Raw genomic sequence first — 17,425 nt, forward strand, 5'->3', positions numbered from 1 at the left:
CCAAACGTAGCTCTTCAGTCAAGTATGCCGCACATCCACTTATTGAGGTCAGTTTTGGAGGAACTATTGAAGAATGTGATGGCAAGGTTTGTGAAACCAGACGTTATTAAAAGATCCTCCTCTCTGCTTGATGTAGATTATCATACTCCAGCAAATCAAAAGGATGATTGCGATTTGATGATAGGGAACTCTGCGTTTGTTTTAGTGAACACCTTGAAGTCTGAGGAAAAGTGCGTATTCTTTAAGTCTGTTAGAAAGTGTTTCTCTGCATCGTGTGACTACATGGTTCACAAATTTCCATTCAAAGATGAAGTTTTAATTAATGCAGAAGTTGCAAACATTTCTGCTATAAGTAAGGCATCATTTTCTAGCCTTAGATTTTTCATTAACAAGTGTCCGAACATTTTGACTAGTGAAACAGAACATTTGGATAAAGAAACTGATATTCTGCACTCCCAGTTCTGTAACTTTCAGCTCGAAGAAACAGACCTGGCAAAAGGAAGAATTGATGCTCAATGGGCATTGGTAGGTCAGATGAAATCAGCTGATGGTGTACTAAAATATGACAGACTCTCTAAGGTGATGCTTGCTATTTTATCAATTCCACATAGCAATGCAGAATGTGAAAGGATTTTTAGCAGAGTCACAAAGACAAAAACACAGTTCAGATCCTTGCTGTCTGAACAAACTTTGGAGAAACTTTTAACCTTGAAATCAGTTCAGCAAGGCAAGTGCTTTGAGCAAAAATTTAGTTCCGAGTTTCTGAAGAGGGCTAAGTCAGCTACTGGTGTGTTGAACAACAATTAGTCATAATGTGAGTGATCACCATGTTGAAGGATGAGAAGTCACATGTTTCTACAGTTCAGGTATGTCCAGTATTTAGTATTCACATGTAAATGATGAAAAATATATTATGGGCAAATAGAATTGTTAATGTATTGAATTATAATGAATTTGTACATGTTTTGCCATCAGTGATGTGTCATAATATGTCGCGATTCGCTGCGAAATTTCTCCTGATTTTTCACATTTGAAAGTTGGCATGTCTGCAAAATATTGGTCTGGACTGGTTAGGTCCTGCCAGTGAAAAGACCATAGGAACAAAGAAAATGGTGCCATTATTTAGTTTCAGGCTGTTTCTGTTTTAATTTGTCTATAGAAGAAGAAAAAGAAAAAAAGAAGAGGAAATTCTCCATTGATAATTTTCGGAAAGGTTACCTCTTCAGCTGCCAACAATATTGCAGGCAGATCTCAGAGTAATGGGTGTCTATTGCCCTTGACATCTTAGATAAAGCCAATATCTTATGTCTACTACTGGCATGCAAACTACATTAGGGAAAAAAAAAAAAAACAGTACTATTTGTTGATTCTGAAACAGTTCACTTAAATGGCCCTATCCTGGAATGGCTCAGAAAAAGATATGTATTGAAGCATTTTCACATCTGAGCTATTTCTGTGAAAGAATTTAACCCATACTAAGAACATAATCCTGAATGTAACAAGGTACAGTACATTGCAACAAGTCTAAAATTAACTATTGAAACTAAAATTTAATCACCTTTATCGCAAGCTCTTCAATGGTTGTATGGGCCATCAGGATTCTTTGAAAGTACATATCTTTGAAAATCTTTCAAAAAGAAAATTAATTGATGAAAGAGGTTCTGGGAGCAGAAGAAGAATCATAAGTCAAATTTGTAGTTAATTATCTTAAGACTTAAATGTATACGGATTGATTAAAGTGCTCCAATGTGGGCGTAAAATAACTTTTCAAAAAAAAGATGAAAAGTTAAAAAAAGAATACATCACATTTTAATGATAAATAATTTTACCTTTAGCAAATCTTTATCAACATTATGACATTATCAATATATGATTGTTACAAATACTCACCCAAAATTGACCCAAAACTTCCTTGGAGAGCAAAAATAAACAAAATAAAAATGGCTTAAATAGGATGATATACATTAGACCAACATAATATAGGATTTGGAAAAAGAGAACAAAGCTCACAAGTTCATTCAACTACATGATATAGTAACAGCATTTATGAAAACAGATTTAAATGTAACATATAGACAGACAACAATATGACAAGGAACACTAGGGTAAGTGCAATGTCAGGAAAACACACTTTGGGGTAAGATGTTGTGGTACCGTACATTACAAGACCTAGAAAAGGAAATGAGAGGTAGTAACTTTATCCAGTAAGAATGATCTATGACATACCGAAGCAAGGACCATCACTAACCAGGTTATCAAAACAACACCAGAAGAAGGGACCCATGTCAAATGAAACAGAACTTGTATAGTACACTCTAGAATACAGAATGGCTCCTGGAGTGGTCTATGACCAAAGTAAATTGAAATTACTACTATCCTTGGTCTACCAAGTGATCACTGCTTGGCCTGAAGGACTGCAGATTACGATGTGATGTGTGGTCAACATGACGAATCTTCTTAGCCATTTTTTTTTTTGCCAGGCTGAGTGGCTCAGATGGTTGAAGCACTGGCGTTCTGACTCCAAATTGGCAGGTTCGATACTGGCTCAGATCGGTGGTATTTGAAGGTGCTCATATATGTCAGCTCCGTGTCGGTAGATTTACTCGCAAGTAAAAGAACTCCTGCGGGACATATTTCCAGCATTTCCGCGTCTCCAAAAACCATAAAAGTAGTTAGTGGGACGAAAAGCACACCGAGGCCAATATCTAACCAGGGGCCAGAAGGTGGAGGTGATGACCAGTCAGCCATGGAGCCAGACATAACAGGCTGGATAAAGTCTGGATATTTATAAATGATATTGGTTGCATAATCATAGCAGCTTGTTCGAGATAATTTGTTAGTGGTATTGCAGGTACAGTGATCCTGGATCCATATACACTATGTCAAGCGGATGAAAGAAGACTGCCAGACAAGCACTGGAAAGACAGATTACAGGGAAGAGAGGACAAGAGAGACCAAGATTACAATGGATGGATTCTGTGAAGAACAGCATAGGACAACTGAACTTGGACAGGAACACACTGTTGTATGAGAAATGGTGGAGAGACAGGATGAAGTGGAGAAAAACCATATTTTCCCCCCATCTGGTGACAGCTGGAAAAGGGGTAATGTTGATGATTATTGCAGGTGAAGTGTTCCCGGATGCATATTCACTAACAGACACATCTCTATACCCGTAAATTAGATGCCACCAAGACTGCTGCTGCTATAAAAGGCGGCTGAGGGCTCGATATTGCTTTGTGCTTCGCGATACCTGCAGAATGGGGGGAGCAAGGAAGCTTAGTGACTTCAAACGTGGAATTGTCATTGGTTGCCACATCAATCAGCACTATTACTGCCTTTCTGAAGTTCTCCAAGTTGGCTGTTGGAGATGTGACAGAGAAGTAGAAAAAGGAAGACACAACCATAACAAAACCACGCCAGGTAGGCCATCTGTGATGACCCACAGGTACCGTAGAGCGTTCAAGGTGATGGTTTGAAAAAAATTACACCATCACCCAGAATTCTGCAGTGTCACTAATTGCGCAGCTAGCACCATGATAGGAGACCTGAGGACTGGGAGTCAAGACTCAGGCACCTGCCCATAAACCGTACATTCTGCTGGTAGACGTGGTGATGGGGGAGATTTTTGTTTTAAGAGGAAGTACAACCAGGTAATCATCCTCTCTGAACAAATGAAGTGGAAAAGAAATGTACAACAAAACAACTATTTTTTAAACAAAAGAATTTTGAAATGAATTACAAAATAAAACAAAAATTATTGTATACAGCCGAAAAGGTCACTAACGAATCATAAGGGAACTAAGTTCCCTGAGTAACAGAACACTTGAAATTTACATACCCTTGATTAATCCACTGTCTCACATAAAGCGGATGAAGAGATCAGCGGTAATCACATCATTGGCTAGTATGTGTTAGTGTCTTCTGCAGGCCGAGACTCCATCTTAGGCCAGAGAGATCGACACACTCCGTAAGAATGTGGGCCACAATGAAGTCGGTACCACAAGAACACACTGGGGAAGGAGGGGGGTCTTCCCTCTTTAGTAGATCAGAGGTCCGGCTCCATGGCTAAAGGGTTAGCATGCTGGCCTTTGGTCACAGGGGTCCCGGGTTCGATCCCCGGCAAGGTCGGGAATTTTAACCATAATCGGTTAATTCCCCTGGCACGGGGACTGGGTGTGTGTGCCGTCTTCATCATCATTTCATCCTCGTCACGACGCGCAGATTGCCTACGGGAGTCAAATCGCAAGACCTGCACCAGGCCTCTCCGGAGGCTACACGCCATTATATATAGTAGATCAGAGTGCGTAGATCGTCCGTGACCTATCCTCAGCCTACACAATATTATGGCCTCTCTCCGTGAAGTCCAGAAAGAGGACCACCACACGGTAGTTTTTTCTTAATTGCTCTCAGCTTGTTGGGAGTTCGGATAGCTAGTCACTCAAATGACTGGGCATTTAGATAGCAACAGTGTTACACTGTGGATGGCTACCGAGCTGCTCTTGCAACTCAAGTCTCGTTTACATTGGTAGGGACAAAAGAGAATGGGTGGGTGAGGGCTGTGGAGAAGAATGCAGGTCAATAAACATATGAAACTGAGCAGTAGGAAATAAAATTAAGTAAAAAACACACACACACACCTCCCTGCAATGTTTCCTAACTGTGACATCATGCATATTTGAATTTTACTTCCATTTTCTCTTAAAACACAAATGCATCCATCTTGAGTTCAGCATTTCTACAATTCCTGTAAATCCATTGCCAGATTTAGGATAATGTTTTCTCACACTTGTGAGGGACTCTGTTAGCATGAGCTCACTACCTTTCAAAGCTCGCTTCGCATGCCACACTCGATCACTATCATGGTACCGAAGGAACTTAATGATCGGTCGATTTCCATGCGAGATCACTTCCGCAGACATTAATTTCAGCGGTCCAGCCTGTGGCAGTGATCCACATCAAGAAGTGAAAGTTCTACTGAAAGTTTATTTTTCAGTGTCTCTAGCATTCTGTTGTAAACGTCCTCAGACAGTTGTTCCAGGACACCATGCAACAAAAGGCAGTTCCAGCGACTGTACTGTTCAGCCTCATTCAATATATCGTCTTATATCAGAAGCTGATCTTTCAGAGCCTTCAACTCCCTTTAAGCTTAGAGATGTCTTTGCTGGCCTGTTTCTTGAACGCCTGCAACTCGCACCCCAAGCTATTGGAGCATGATCAGTGGGTAGGCGGCACCGACTGCTGATTCTAGGCGAGCTTGAAATTATTTCATGCAATCTTCAGAGGCCAATATCTTCCTCGCTTCTTCCTTCCTTCCCAGACAGGGTGTTTACTTTTTAAAGAAGAAGGCACTTAAATACATAACTTAGTTCACGTGGATCAGCACTTTCTGCAATTTACGTTGCAATTCGAACAGGGTGTAGCAAGAGCAACTTTACCATCTCACGTGCCGTCATCTTTAGCAGTGCGATTATAGAAGTTTGGTGGATTGTGTTTTTTGTGTGAGTGGGCTTCCTGTAAATATTAAAAGAAATGGTTTTATTCTGATTGCGAGTAACAGTTAAATCGAGATAATTAAGGGAATTGATTTGCCTGGTGTGAAAATGGGAAACCACGGAAAACCATCTTCAGGGCTGCCGATAGTGGGATTCGAACCTACTATCTCCCGGATGCAAGCTCACAGCCGCGCGCCTCTACGCGCACGGCCAACTTGCCCGGTTTTGCTTCATCTAACAGATGACTTGACTTGTATTGATAGGAGGATTTTATAAATATTTTCTTTTGTAAAGTGGGGGAAGTTTGTAATAATAATAATGTGCAAAACCATATCTCATGTTTCTGGGAACGAGAGCTTCTTTGAATTAGGTGGGATTTTGAATTAACTGATTTCAAATTATAGAGGTTCTACCGTATATCAAAAATACTTCAGTCAAAAGACAGGAATCTAAAATATAACATGTTCACAAATAAATCATCACATTTCCTGCCACAACACACACACACGCCTACACACATGCATGCACACACCCACAGTCTCTTTTTCCACCTCATCCTTGTTTCATACATACTTTGAATTCTTCAGTAAAGTTTTCTTCCAGTATTTATCAAATACTGGCACGACTTCCTGTGCTGTATCTTCTGGATTCATACTCCAAAGGTGTTTAGTTTCCAGGGGCATTCGGAAGCCCTTCAAAGCCATGCTATCAAACCATGCAAAGAGAATCCTAGACAAGAAGGATGCACCTTGCTCAGGGCATGGGTTCTGAAAAGAAAAACAGAGACATGTAAGTGCAACTATGTGGATACATGTGTGAACTTTACCACGTAGAACTCTGCATCAAAAGAACAAAAACAATTAAAGAATATGCAATCCAAGGCGCAAGCGCGCGAGTACAATGTATATAAATGTATTATTTTTCTCTGTTTCTGTACGGCTATTTCGCTGCAATAAATATATTATTATCATTAATGAAAATAATATATTGGTAATTCATGGCAGGCAGAGCTCTTTTATTTTCGTAGTGATACTTAAATTACAAGGCATGACAGAGAATTTCAATTATTCTTTAAAGCCAACTGTCAAAATATTCAAAGTTCACATTCCTGTTTATTTTTTTTAAATTTTAGCAAAAGTTCTAATAATACATATGTAACCAATATAATTTTCCTTTGCCCAAACATAGTAGACGCCCTCTTAACTAGCCTGCAAGGGACAGGATCGTTGGTCAGACAACAAAACGGCCACTTAAACAATATTAAAATAAAGGGCCTATCTAGCAATTTATGGTAATACACCAAGTTTTAAACCAGGCCTGTCCAGACTTCGCACACTAGGCGCGCAACTCCAGTGTGACAAAGCTTTGAGCTCCTACAAAGTCACCTGCTGTCACCTGACACCACAGGTAGAACCATAGTGAGAACAAATTTGCAGAACTGCAGTCAAATACATATTTCAGAAGTCTCATAATTATGCATTACTTTCCTTCACTACTTTTTGTTCTGTACTAAATACCAGAGCATTTAATTACTCAAAGTACACATGTACCGGGCCTTTGCTGGCAGGATCTAGTGTTTACAGTGCACTATGTCTTCTGGTATAGGCTAGAGCAATTTTGTTACTTTCATTGATCTGTCTGTCTTATCCTTGGCTTTGACAATATGAAAGTGACTGAGGTATGAGCAATGCTAGTAAAGCCAAATCTTATGCAGTCAGTCCCTGCTATGAATGGAGTGAAAATGTTGCTCATAGGGTCAGTTGGTGTATGCACTTGGGTTTGGCAGACTGATATGTAATAGCAACTCTGACTCAGTGAGGAAAGCAACGGGAAATTACCTCACTCCTCATTTCCCCAGAACACCTCTTCAGTGATGCCTAGGCCATCTATGACAGCTGAAGGCAGAGCTGTTGAGGATCCCACCAGCGGCATCGCTAACGGACTGAACATGCATACATATGTACCACATTTGGGAAACAACTGATGTTTGTAATAATAGTGTTTTTGCAGCGAGTATGGCATGTGCCAAATATACAGTACTCATTTTTGAGCAGTTGCATTTTTGCCTGAGCGTCTACGTGTTGTTACATCGCCATGATGAATTGTTAGGTGTGTAAAGAACATTGTGCTCTGTGATTGGAAGTGACAATGGGTCTCACGACGGAGGAAAAAGTGTTTATAGTCGAGTATCATTTTCGCTCGTATGGAAACAGTTATCGAGGTGAGCCGAGTTTAAAGTTAGTGGTGGAACAATATCGTGAACACTTCAATAAGCCAGCACCTAGCAACACAATTATGCTATCTATTGTAAAAAAAATTTTGTCGTACGGGTAGTGTATTGTGTCAACGCAAGGGAAGGTCTGGTAGGCCAGTAACTGTGTCCACAAATGAAAATCATGGACATGTCCTCAATCAGGTGTTGCAGTCTCCAAAGCAAAATCTTCGGCGAACAGGCCTAAAATTAAATATCAGCCCTACGTCACTTCGACGATTCTTTAAAGACATAGGTGGATTTCCGTACCGAATACAGGTTGGGCAACGATTGACTCGGCATGATAGGCATGTCAGGGTGGAATATTATGCACGATTTTTGGACATGGTGTACGAGGATCCAGATTTCTTGTTCAACGTGTGGTTCTCCGACTAAAGTCACATTCACTTGGACGGTTTTATCAATAGCAGAACAACTCGCTTTCTTGGTTTCGAGAGGCCAGACACTATAGTCCAGAAACCGCTACATAGTGTGCGTGTGACGATTTGGTGTATAGTGTCAGGAAACAGTGTGCTAGGTCCTTATTTCATACAGAATGATGATGGTGCACCTCTTACTGTTAACCAGGAACGCTATAGGAACATGGTGATCAGGCCATTTATTCAGGATATAAGAAGGTTTTGTCGTGCCAGGAACATGCAGATGAATACAGTGGTTCCAACAAGACGGGCGACCTGCCACAGTGCTCGACAGACTATGGCTATGCTGCAAGAAACCTTTCCAGGACAAGTAATTTCCCACGGAGCTGAGTTCCCCTACCCATCACATTCCCCCAATCTCACACCACCTGATGCCTACGTGTGGGGAATGTTAAAGGAGCAAATTTTCAATTGTCCAGATCCACCCAAAACTGTGCCTGCATTACGTCAGAAGATCGTCTCGTTCTTCGGGACTCTGCAATAACCTCGTTCTTCGGGACTCTGCAATAACCTATGTTCCTGAATATGTAGGAAAATCTGTGTGATCGTTATGAACACTGTCTACAGCACAATGGAGCACATTTTGAACATTTACACTATCGTCTCGATAAGTAAGGTAATGACAATAAGACTAACAATTTCCAGTACTGTATATTTTGGCGCAAACTGTACTTACATTTTGTGTTTATTAGATATATATACTACGGTGCTGTGTACACTAATTTAGTGCCGAACTTTTCTATTTACAACTGTTCCCAAAGCGGAAAGAACTGTCCATGAAATTGTCAATCACGCACAGTGGCAGAGGCTGTCGTCCATGAGATGCTCACAACCTGGGCTGTACTAATCTTAAATCCAAAAGAAGATTTTCACAGATGTAAGTAGAACTGAACATGAACAGCACTTTCGCTAACTCCTTATGGAGGGAATTTTCTGCGTAACTCTCACAAAGAAGGAGAGCTGTTGAACCTACATTTTTCAGCATAGTACTGCAACTACAAGATACATGAAGAATCGTCAAAAATGTTCAACAAATAAATCATTAATGGGCTTAAAACTTGCAAAGTCAATAAACAGTTTGGAAAATTCTTCTTTTAAATGTTAAATGACTTCTTTGTGTTTTTTATTATAATGGCATTCCAGGAAATGTTTCTTTAAATTTTAAATGGCAAAGCCATATAAAAGATATTTAGCATCTCTGCTATGTGGAATGCAGAAATAAGACATTTCTCACTCCTGTTTGAAGACCAATGATTCTCTGCTTCTCAAGACTCACCATAGTTGAAATGCTAACATCAAGCACATACGTTTCAACCTATGGTACGGCAAGTGCAGGATAAATGTTCACCATAGTTGAAATGCTAACATCAAGCACATACGTTTCAACCTATGGTACGGCAAGTGCAGGATAAATGTCAGGTAAGCAAGGGAGAGACAGAGTTAGACTGACCCATGCAACTCTTGTGCATCACTGCACTGTCTGGTGCACCAGGAACACTGCTTGGACAGCCCTGTTTTAAATAATATGTCTTAACACATTAGGCTTATAAAGTTTGTTTAAATGCAGTAATCTACAATAATATCGACTCCTAATAATTTGCCAATTAACTGCACAGATTCATAATTATCTAAATATTTCAATGCACTAAGTTTCTACTGGATTGTTAAAACACTCTATTAAATTTCCCCACGGCTTATTTTACAATCCCTAAAATAGTACGTCTACTTACTGTGTCGTAGGTACGACATCGTAACTGGTGTAAAACCTTCAATTATTATGTTTAATATATTTTAATTATATTTTATTAAATGCTAAATTATCTTTTATTAAATGTTAAACATGACTAATACTGTACATGGTTTCCCTGTAAATATGTATAACCTCAAATACGTATTGAGTGTAAGTTTAACCTCAAAATCTATATAGTCGAAGGCGGTAGAAAACTCTATAATGTTCTTATATTAGATTCATTCTACTATAATTTGGTATATATGAAGGTTTCTGGAAACTTACTGTAAAGTTTATTATCCAGATACATGTAGAGACATTAGGAATGTTGTAGATTTCCATGTGTATTGGTAAACAGTAAACGAAAGTTTGAGTAGTCCATTCGACTAGCTGGTCGATCGATGTTTCAAATGAGTTCCATTAGAGTGTTGTTAGAACCCTTCCAAAAATCTATAATTCTAGATGGTTGATCGAACAGTATATATATCGAGCTGTCAGTCAGTGAGACAGTCAGTTGTTGGACTCTGAGTGTGATGACTCGAAGGCAAATGATGGACTGCGAGTGACTGTTGAGCTCCGAGGTGGAGCAGTGAGTTCAAGAGGGAGTATGTTATACTGCGCGAGTCAGTGTTGTTGATATCTGTACTTGTCAGAATCGACTTCAGAGATTCAGCTATTAAGTGTTGTAGTATCACTTGCTAGTGAGTATAATTGTGCGTTGTGACTTACAGTGACAAAGTAATTTATATAAGGAAGTGAATGTGTTTTCGGGTGATATTTATTTCCATCAAATAAAATCGCATTGCAGAACGACAACTGAACTCAATAAATTAGTTACAAATTTTCAAAAAATTTAAAAATATAAAGGCATCTGCTACCGTAAGCAACAAGCAACATGAAACAACTTACACTTTTATCAGTGAGCAGGGCAGGAGCAAATGCAGGGCCTAGTCACCGTAGGAAACTGGAAGCGACATTCACGTGTCAGTTAATCCTACAACCATTCCACCCAAGGCCAGTTAAGGTGGTACCCATAGTAGAAGGGAAAGAAGTATGTATTTTCGACATAAATATTCAATATGACTGAGGGTTCTCCGAAAATTTGTGTTACAGAAGTTGGCGTGATGGAAGTGTAATCCTAGCAACCATGCAAAGCTGTGATGTAAGGTATGGATGGTCGGCCAGACAATTGTTACCCACTGACCGTGCAGGTTATGTCTTATGGCTGGTGGTCATCTGAAATTAGCAGCCATTGATGGATGACCATGACCAAGAGATATATTTATGATATTTATAATAGTTTAGTTTTTGCAGCAAAGGGAAAAGGGGTTCTTTTTATCAATATTTTAACCTGTATGCCCGAACTGAAAATCGCCCATGTGCTCTTTGACAGGTATGTCATCCATAGACAGATTTTTAACATGGCGTTCACCAGACTGATTCCTTGCTTACGACTGTTTATTATGCAGCAGTTGGTAATGACATCTGAGCTAAATTCTAGGAGTGATGCTATATTTTATTAATTTTAGCCAATGGAGGTAGCTCTTGATGCAAGGGGTAAGGAAAATGTTGTTGATGTAAGATATCCAGTAATAAAAGTCCAGTAGAAGTCTGTAATAGCGAGAATTCATAACGGCAAAAAGTTTACTTGCTATTGCAGTTGTCGTTATATTCAATTTTTCGTAAAAATCACAGGAAATCCGACACACATTAAAATCGACATGGAACGGGAAATCAGTTTGTTCAAAACTTGCTTTTTCACACATTTCCATACTATGGCTTCCTCATTAGTAACCGTATTTTTCTAATTTCGACAACGTGAATGCTCATGTTCCAATTTATTTCTAAAAAATTAGAGTAGTATCACTTCAGGGGCTTCTGTAGCAAATGTTACAGTTTTCTTATTCAAACAGCATCACCTAAACTAAATTAACCTTCATGAATGAAAACATATATTAAACACCAGTAGAGTAATGATAACCTTTTCACTAGAAATTTATATAGGAATACTCTTTCCAAAATTTAACCAGAGGCAAGAAAATACAGTGAAACGTCAATACTGCGTTCCTCATTAAGACATTTCTTAGTTAGCACGTTGTAAAATCAAAGTCCCAATTCACGATGTATTAAATCTACATAAAAATACCTCATTTATAGCATCACAAATTTTCACAGTTACCGCTTAGTACAATCACATTTTTCCTATAGCCCTCACCACAAGAGGCAGGTCGGTGAAAGTTGTGCAAGCACAGGAAATAGCCTTGAATTCCTGAACTTTATAGGGTAAATTACACCTTCGAGAAGCAAGCCAATAGCCTCAATTTTACTCTCCGGTTTTCACTGATGTTACTGAATAACCCAGTAAGCCTGTTTGTGCTTGTATTTCACATTTCATTTAAAAATTAGAAACACTGCTTTGAGTGATACAGTGAAGGGTAGCAAATATCTGTCACGAGATAGTCTACCTATGGATTAGGAACATAATCGTGTGAAGTTGACTAGCGTGGTGCATATTTGTCTTGTGGTAGCCCAGTTACAGATAATGAAAAAGTGATGAAATTGCTTACTAATCAGGAAAAAATTAAAATCCAGGAAGTGGACAGGCTACCGCATCTTTCAATTGTGGCACATACGTTGAAATACCAATATAAATGGTCCGTTATTGGACATTATAAATTTTCCAGCTAGCTCATTCTTGGTTGCCAGCGTTTCGCCCTCGTGTGCTAGGGTGGGCTCATCAGTTGGTACCTAGCACACCTACCAATACGCTGGCTAGTGCATACCATGGAGGCCACTGCGTAGGCTAACTGGAGCCACCGGCAGTGCCAATGCACTAAGACACTTTGTCTCATCACTAAAAATTGATGCCTGCTTGGCCATCAGATGATATAGATGTTGATTCCCATAGGGAATCTGAAATATTTGTCCTGAATGAGCAAATTTATAATACCAATATAAATGGTCCGTTATTGGACATTATAAATTTTCCAGCTAGCTCATTCTTGGTTGCCAGCGTTTCGCCCTCGTGTGCTAGGGTGGGCTCATCAGTTGGTACCTAGCACACCTACCATACTCGCACCTTCGAGTTTCGACTTGAGTCGATCAAACTCTTGTCGCATTCAAAATGACGACGGAAGTCATTTTCTCGCCCGTGGCCAAGTTTAATCTCCAAATAATTAATGTTCAAAGAGTGTGACCAGAAAACAATATTTAATAACCCTCTAGTCCAAAATACAAGACTTCAGCCAACATTTGTTTTAGAAAGAGTGTGATCTGCAATAATGCGCTGATATTTTTATGGGCCCCAGTGCCAATTTTTTAATATTTCTCGTCTGGTGTTTTACACACAGTTGTTATTTAACAAGTCCCAGTGGAAAAGATTTTCATACATGTTGTCTCTTCTTATTCTTATTCTTCACGCCTTTTAATACTCTCATCCCATCTTCAGAAACTTTAGCCTAGATGGCCTATATTATTCAATGTACCAGTACATACACGATGTAAAATGCATGTATGTCGGGAAAAAAAACCACATGAAGTGTTTACATATCCCCGTTGGATAACGGTTAATATAATAGAGTTTGAGGGTTGTGTTGAATGGTGGAACATCTCTCAAACTCTATTATATTAGTTATACGTCAACACGGAAGTGAAAATCATAACCTACGATAGGATAATTGTTAATCATGTCTTCAATAATACAGTTCCTTGCTTAATGCATTTTCTTTCCTTGTCTCCTTCAGAAACATCCTAACAAGCTTTTTACTGAAAAACTAACCTCATAAATCAGTCATCCTTTTTGTGCTGTATTTTGAGGTGCATCACATTCTTACTCAATTTAAGTACACAGCATTAAAATTAAGCAATCATTTACTTCAGCCTTTATTTGTAACAAGTTAACTACCGCTATTGGCCACATTATTTATGCATTTATTATGGAAACATGTTCCTTTTCATTTCGAATTGTGTTCACAGAACACCAGCTGATGAGTAAATTGCTCACTGACTCAGATATCGCCTTTGAGTTGGAATGTTTATGTGAGACTTCGCTAGTGCACACAGAGAGAAAACTATACCGAAGATGATCAATCACATTCGAGGTAATCGCTGGAGTGCATAAATATCAATAATGGAAAAACTAACGCATGCTTAATCACATGTAATAACTGATAGATCAATGATAGGTAAAGCCTGGATTTTCATGCCGTAACAGGTTACATTTCAAACTAAATTTGGTTAATAGGATGTGTCGGCCACCCGCTCTTTCATAATGTAGCCAGAGTAACATAAATCATAGGAGTATAATCATTGTGAAGGTAGACTATACTTTCTGCTCGCTTCAAAAACTTTGCATTCTAACCTATTAATGCGTAAAAATCCGGGCTCTAGTGATAGGGTTCTCGCTATAACAAAAGGATAATGCAGTTTAAGATAGGAATTTTGAAGGGACACACAAAAACTGTCATCACAATGGAGTTCTCACTACATGCCGTACTCGCCATAGCGGACTTCATCTGTAAATATATTCGTCATTCAATAAATTTTCTTTAGACATAATGTGAGGTATAACTAAATTTATATGATTCACGTATTGAAACAATGAAATTTTGACTGGGGCACAGAGAAGTTTTACCACAAACTATTAACACCAGCATTGTTGGTGCAAAGGATCCCCACTTTCTAACATTTAACTCTTTCCCATTTTCTGTCACAAAACAACAGTACATGCATAACCTGGCCTGGAATATAGGATAATACTCACTTCAACAGGTGGATGTTCTGTATATCTTGGAGCTTCATCTGATTTACAATTCAAGAGGAACATAATAACTACAAGTGGATAATAAATCATATAGCTGACAAACTGGTAGAGCATTTTGTCATCAATCTGTAAACAGAAATTAAAACAACAGTTAAACTTGCGTACAGATTATTATACTTTATTGACGAGTGACAACCGACTACAGAATTAAAGTACAGTGGCTTTATTTTACAATGCAAGGTAGATGCAATGCTAGGCCTAGAAGCTACAAGCCCAGAAAACACTGACAAGATTACAGTATCCACAAAATCAATCATATTTTCAAACATATATTCAATCTTCTCTCATCCTCACCTCACACTCCTGATCATCCTCTAAAAGTTCCACAACCACTTTCAGGTGCCCACCAAACTTCAGAAACGTTCTCACTAGATATGAACCACATCAAACCCCATCCCCTTCCAGCTATTTGCCCTGTGAACACAACCATTGCAAGACCTGCTTGTCTACATACACACCCAGGACCACTTTCCCCAGCAGCAACACTAACAAGTCTTACCCCATACAAAGTTGTCATTCAACATCAATGTGCATACTGTCCAGCTTTCTACATTAGCTGAATTACCAACACTCTCACCTCTGCAGTACCTATAAAACCAGTGACATTAAACTTCCCGTCCTCATTCACACCCTGCTCCATTAAACTGCACTTAACACGTTGGGTGCCACGTGCCGCCATATGACGTCACGCTGGTCTTCAAATTTGAGATGGTGTCAACTGTTTGCACAACCTGTCCTGACATACCTTTCCTTTGTCTGAAGTGCTTTGAATCACTTCATAACAAAGAGTGACTGAAGGTTAATTGTTGTTGAAAGTCTGATGCTTATGTTGCAATGGGGTTGTCACTGCCTGTCAATCGTGCCGAGACTCATATTTTCATTGTTTTGATTTATCAGAAAACTGTTCAAAACAATATGTAATGTAATATAAGTACTTGTTTTGCATTTTACCAGGTTTTCATAAATATTGTGTTAGTTTGAATTAGCAAATAAATCTCCCGTATTTGAAATTTGTGTCATACATTCCATGTCAAAAAAATTCTGTGACATCATATGGCGTCATGCTATATTTTATCTTTCATAAAAATTGATGAAGGCTAGAGAGTAAAATTGTAGACTTTTGTGTCTCTTATGTGTACTCTATCCATGTGTGCTCATACAGCAAATCTCTCCTCTCCATCTGTTTCCTATATATAGGGATGCCATATCACCAACCTAAGAAAAGAGGACCACCAACCTGAAAAAAAAGGACACGGTCTACTGATGGAATCACTGCACCTTAATTTTATCAGCTTCACTTTCATCAAAGACCACTGCCCTATCACCTTTGTCATTAATATTTTCTTCCTGTGCCATTGAACTTCTCTGAAGACAAAAACTTCTGTCCTGACATACCTTTCCTTTGTCTGAAGTGCTTTGAATCATTTCATAAGAAAGAGTGACTGAAGGAAGGTTAATTGTTGAAAGTCTGATGCTTATGTTGCAATGTGGGTGTCACTGCCTGTCAATCGTGCTGACTCATATTTTCATTGTTTTGATATATCAGAAAACTGTTCAAAACAATATGTAATGTAATATAAGTAATAGATATAAATATATAAGTAATATATAAAAATATAATGTAATATAAGTGTTTTGTTCTCCAACAAACAGTGGTGAAACTGAAATGTTTGAACTTATACTGCAAACACACTACACCTTCCACAGTCTCAATTGTGAACGTGTTTCTGTCCTTGGTCCACTGTGAATTAAGCAATGAAAATATCTGCTGTGTGTTTGCATTCCGACTTGGAATACAAAAGGAAACTTCATATTTATGGCAAAATAATACTTAGTAAAACTTTCAGAACTCAATTTATAAACAATTTATGCACATACACAACCTCTAAACAACGCTGAGCTAAAAGAAGACTGAAACAAACAATAGTTGTAAACAAAAAGTGCTGCCTATATAAATGTGGCGGTGAAGTTGAGAACTAAACACCACGTGAAGTTGAGAACTAAACACCACGTGAAGTTCTAATCATTTTTTAAAACCCCCTCAAAAAGAGAACATGTCAATTTTTTTTTTAATCTGGCTGGTCGCTTTTCGTGCTGTTAAAAAGACGACAAGTCTGGGGAAAAGAGGACATATGGCATCCCTACCTATATACATTTATTTTGCTCTTGTTAGTCTTCTTACCTGAGCATTCATAAATCTAGTTATAGTGTTCATGATTGTCCATCTTTTCACAACTATCATTACTCTACTTGCACTCAACAGCTGAAGTTTAAATTAAAGATAGAAACTTCCAAATACTTACCCCTTCCTTCGCTCTTACTAACTCTGCTCTATATTGTACAACACCAAAGAGTACCAAAAGCAGCCAGAAAATAAACAGCAATCCTGAGGTTCTTAAGCCACGTTTACGATTATACCATAATAATACTGCTGCTAAACCCTAAGAACAATAACATAAGGTTAAAGAAAGTACATCAGTTTTGGTAACAGTCTTTTCAAAACATGTTAAGTTGAGAAATCAATGATTAAATGGAAGACACAACTTACAAACGTCACCATTTTGATAACAGGTACATAGTAGTCAACTGAATATCTCTCCATTTCTCCACTATTGTTTTGCTGAATGGCCTGTCCCAGATCTGCTGCACTTAGAACTATGAGTAAACATGTAATAATCTGTAAATAAA

The 17,425-nt window shown here is 38.6% G+C and overlaps 1 protein-coding gene across 10 annotated transcripts in view; it reads right to left on the bottom strand.

Annotated features, from left to right (window-relative positions):
• MRP (Multidrug-Resistance like Protein 1) overlaps positions 1-17,425 on the bottom strand; it is a 482,909-nt gene that overhangs the window by 356,851 nt on the left and 108,633 nt on the right. For all 10 annotated transcript variants that reach the window (XM_067153606.2, XM_067153603.2, XM_067153605.2 and 7 more), the window contains 4 exons: positions 17,286-17,414; positions 17,041-17,178; positions 14,678-14,803; positions 6,069-6,262 (listed from right to left, as the gene is read on the bottom strand). In XM_067153606.2, coding sequence (XP_067009707.2) covers positions 6,069-6,262; positions 14,678-14,803; positions 17,041-17,178; positions 17,286-17,414 — 587 coding nt within the window. The remainder of the gene's footprint in view (positions 1-6,068; positions 6,263-14,677; positions 14,804-17,040; positions 17,179-17,285; positions 17,415-17,425) is intronic.

Source organism: Anabrus simplex, chromosome 9 (genome assembly GCF_040414725.1).
Source record: "Anabrus simplex isolate iqAnaSimp1 chromosome 9, ASM4041472v1, whole genome shotgun sequence".
Classification (NCBI taxonomy): domain Eukaryota; kingdom Metazoa; phylum Arthropoda; class Insecta; order Orthoptera; family Tettigoniidae; genus Anabrus; species Anabrus simplex.